Genomic DNA, 3567 nt, shown 5'->3' on the forward strand with positions numbered 1-3567 from the left:
AATCCTAGACGCACAATGAAGATCTAATGGTTATTTTAAAACAATTTTTCAGGATTAACGTGGAGGCTTGTATGGTGCTTCCAATTAGTAAATATAAGAAAACTTAAACGGCATGTCCAGACTTCTGGAAACAGTGTATTGGGCGATGCGCTTGCACAATTTAGCAATTTTGATTTTTTTCTAATAATTTTGAATTTGTTTATTAATATATTTGTAATATGGATTTCAAACAAAATTGTTTCATTTTCAGAAAACTATGTGCATGTCCCAAACAAATTTCGGAGTAAATATGTTTGTGTGATTTGCAGACAGGATGTGTATGTGAAGATTTGGTGAAATAAAATAGTTCACGTATCTGGATATATGCACCACACACTTAAATATTACGTAGGTATGTCAAAAAATACTATACACAGTTTTTTGTGTGAAAAGGACAACTTTGGTCCGTCACGTTGATGCATGCATGGGTGAATTCGGTAGTACCTTTTCATAAAAAAAACTATAGTTTGTTAGCCAATCCTATAGTTTGGATGTTTCCTTGTATTTTCCAGGGAATAGACGTTTCCTTGTTCTCTTTTACAATCTGGAAGGTTTGTGTCTTGTATTTTCCAGCGTGCACAATGAAGATCTAATGATTATTTAATTTTTTTTTGAGGATTAACGTGGGGGCTTGTATGGTGCTTCCAATTAGTAAATATATAAGATATACTTTTCTTTCCAAGGGAGCACCAAGCAGTTGTAACAACCATAAGGTCAGGAACGGCTAACTTCGCAGCCATAGAGTAGTACCAACCATAGAGTAGTACTTAGCTTAGCAGCCGGAGAAGAATTGACTGTTTCAAGTCGTTGTGATGCAAAGTCGTCTCATCTTCTCCTTCAAGTACTCATCAACTTAACTCGAGATAGCTGACCACAGGTGGCAATGCAAAGTCTCTTCTTCGTTTTGTCCCTTTGAACAGCATATTTGGTATAAAGCTCGCACGTACACGAGCTAGCTGAAGTAGTCAGTTCTCACCACATAGAAAATGGCGACCCCACTCACGTCCCTACTCCTCTCCCTACCCCAACAATGGCAGCCCGTCCTCTTAGCCCTTCTCTCCGTCATTTCCCTACTGCTGTGGACCAGGAGTTCGTCCAGGAAACGGCTCAAGCTGCCACCAGGCCCTGCGAGGGTGCCCCTCCTGGGCAACCTGCACCAGCTTGGCCCGATGCCGCACCGGACCCTGCGAGACCTGGCGCGGGTCCACGGGCCGGTGATGCAGCTGCAGCTCGGCAAGGCGCCGACTGTGGTGCTGTCGTCGGCGGAGGCGGCATGGGAGGCGCTCAAGGCTCATGACCTCGACTGCTGCACGCGGCCCGTGTCCGCGGGGACGAAGCGGCTGACCTACGACCTCAAGAACGTTGCGTTCGCGCCGTACGGCGCGTACTGGCGGGAGGTGCGCAAGCTCCTCACCGTCGAGCTCCTCAGCGCGCGCCGCGTCAAGGCGGCGTGGTACGCACGCCATGAGCAGGTATTGACTCGATCAAGATGATACAGCCACGTACAGTTTACATCCGGTATCGGCAGTCAAACGAGCATAGTCTATCTGGTTACTTAAATGTTGTATATATTGTATTTATGATTAGGTGGAGAACCTGATGGGCACGCTGAGGCGTGCGGAAGCAAAGCCGGTGGCACTGGACGAGCACATCTTGAGCCTCTCCGATGGTATCATCGGCACGGTAGCGTTCGGCAACATCTATGGCAGTGATAAGTTCTCCCAAAATAATAGTTTTCAGGCCGCACTCGACGATGTTATGGAGATGCTATCCAGCTGCGGCTCCTCCGCCGAGGACTTACTCCCCGGAGTTGTTGGCCGCCTTGTTGACCGCGTTACCGGATTCGTAGCCCGCCGCGAGCGAATATTCACACAGTTAGACGCCTTCTTTGAGATGGTCATCGAGCATCACCTGGACCCTAAGCGTGTGCTGCCTCAGAATGGCGGCGACCTCATTGACGTCCTCATCAACCTCTGGAAGAAACCACGTGGCACATTTAGCTTCACCAAGGACCACGTCAAGGCCGTAATCTTTGTAAGTTATAATAATTCAACACTTACAGTCCATGCATAGATTCCTAAGAAAAGAAATCAAAGCTGGTAATAACATTAATCATTGACATGGCATTTATGATGTGCAGTCGACGTTCGTTGCTGGCATTGACACTAGTGCAGCAACGATTATGTGGGCAATGTCGGAGCTGGTCCAGAAGCCGCGAGTGCTCAAGAAGGTGCAGGACCATATTAGGGCCTTGGTGGGAGGCAACAAGAGAGTGGAACCAGAAGACATGCCCAAACTCAGCTACCTCAGGATGGTGGTGAAGGAGACCTTGCGGCTGCACCCGGCAGCACCGCTTCTACTGCCAAGGGAGACCATGCGAGACATCAAGATCGGTGGGTATGACGTGCCGGCCAAGACACGGATCTATGTGAATGCATTGGCGATCGGCAGAGACCCGATAAGTTGGTCTAATGACCCAGATGAGTTCAACCCTGATAGGTTTGAAGTAAATGACATAGACTTCAAAGGTGAGCATCCAGAGCTGATGCCGTTTGGCGCGGGGCGGCGGATATGCCCAGGCATCTCCATGGCCATGGCCACCATTGAGTTTACGCTCGCCAATCTGCTCTTCAGTTTTGAGTGGGCGCTCCCAGAGGGGACGACAATACATGATGTGAACATGGAGGAAGAAGGAAGGCTCATCTTGCACCGAAAGGAGCCACTCGTACTCGTTCCCACCGCATACCACCTCGACCTTTAATAGAGTGCCACCACCATGCCATATGTGACCTATTAAAGATGGAAACATCCTGGACTAGTGTCTCAGCAAAATGCCGTATGCACAAGTTGGCCAATTTTCTTATTTCGTGTAAAAGTGGGAGTAAAGTGGACCTTATGCTTTATCTTATAAAAACTGAATTTACTCACATATATTTACTGCCGCCAAATCTACAATGACACCTAGACATATCATTTTGTCGCTTGAATTACTCTGAATGTTCCGAAACAAAATCGAATTACCCCTGCTACATTTTTAGGATGGTTTTGAGTACACGGCAGCATTATCTTACAATATTGCTTAGCTGACGTATACACATCTCCCAGGACACACACATATTTATTCATAGACCTAGTAAGGAAAACCCAGAGCCGTCACACTTGTCCACATTAGATCTTAATATTTCAGTGTTCTTACTGACGTGGCATTTCATTGACTAAGAGTAGCCAAGAAATGAAATTACATTTTTTTGCTATTTAGGTACGTCATATAGGAAAAGCCAGCATTTGGTAAAGAAAAAGGGCACTAGGGGAAGGATTGGCTAACACAAAATCACACATATTGTTCTGTGTAGCACACAAATATGCAACTGATAGAGTGAGTGAGTACAGCAGAGCCATTGTGCCGGTGAGAGTAACCTCCAACTGAATCAACTAGTGGAGGGTGAGAGAGCTGACCCCCAACTAATTAACTAATGGATAGTGACAATTGTTTTTTTCTTTTTTGAGCGGATGGAGGGTGAGATCCAT

The 3567-nt window shown here is 46.6% G+C and overlaps 1 protein-coding gene across 1 annotated transcript; it reads left to right on the forward strand.

Moving 5' to 3' along the window:
- The first annotated feature begins 1016 nt into the window (after positions 1-1016).
- LOC123176531 (4-hydroxyphenylacetaldehyde oxime monooxygenase) lies at positions 1017-2966 on the forward strand. Its single transcript, XM_044590693.1, has 3 exons — positions 1017-1511; positions 1627-2073; positions 2180-2966. Exons 1-3 carry the CDS (start codon positions 1026-1028, stop codon positions 2798-2800), a joined length of 1554 nt encoding a protein of 517 aa, XP_044446628.1. The 5' UTR covers positions 1017-1025; the 3' UTR covers positions 2801-2966.
- Positions 2967-3567: the final 601 nt, after the last annotated feature.

This window comes from Triticum aestivum, unplaced genomic scaffold, assembly GCF_018294505.1.
Source record: "Triticum aestivum cultivar Chinese Spring unplaced genomic scaffold, IWGSC CS RefSeq v2.1 scaffold178228, whole genome shotgun sequence".
Classification (NCBI taxonomy): Eukaryota; Viridiplantae; Streptophyta; class Magnoliopsida; order Poales; family Poaceae; genus Triticum; species Triticum aestivum.

Coding starts and splice junctions, on each gene's coding strand:
- LOC123176531 (XM_044590693.1), top strand. CDS start 1,026: ATGGCGACCCCACTCACGTCCCTACTCCTCTCCCTACCCCAACAATGG. Junction 1,512..1,626: donor GGTACGCACGCCATGAGCAG/GTATTGACTCGA, acceptor ATTTATGATTAG/GTGGAGAACCTGATGGGCAC. Junction 2,074..2,179: donor ACGTCAAGGCCGTAATCTTT/GTAAGTTATAAT, acceptor TATGATGTGCAG/TCGACGTTCGTTGCTGGCAT.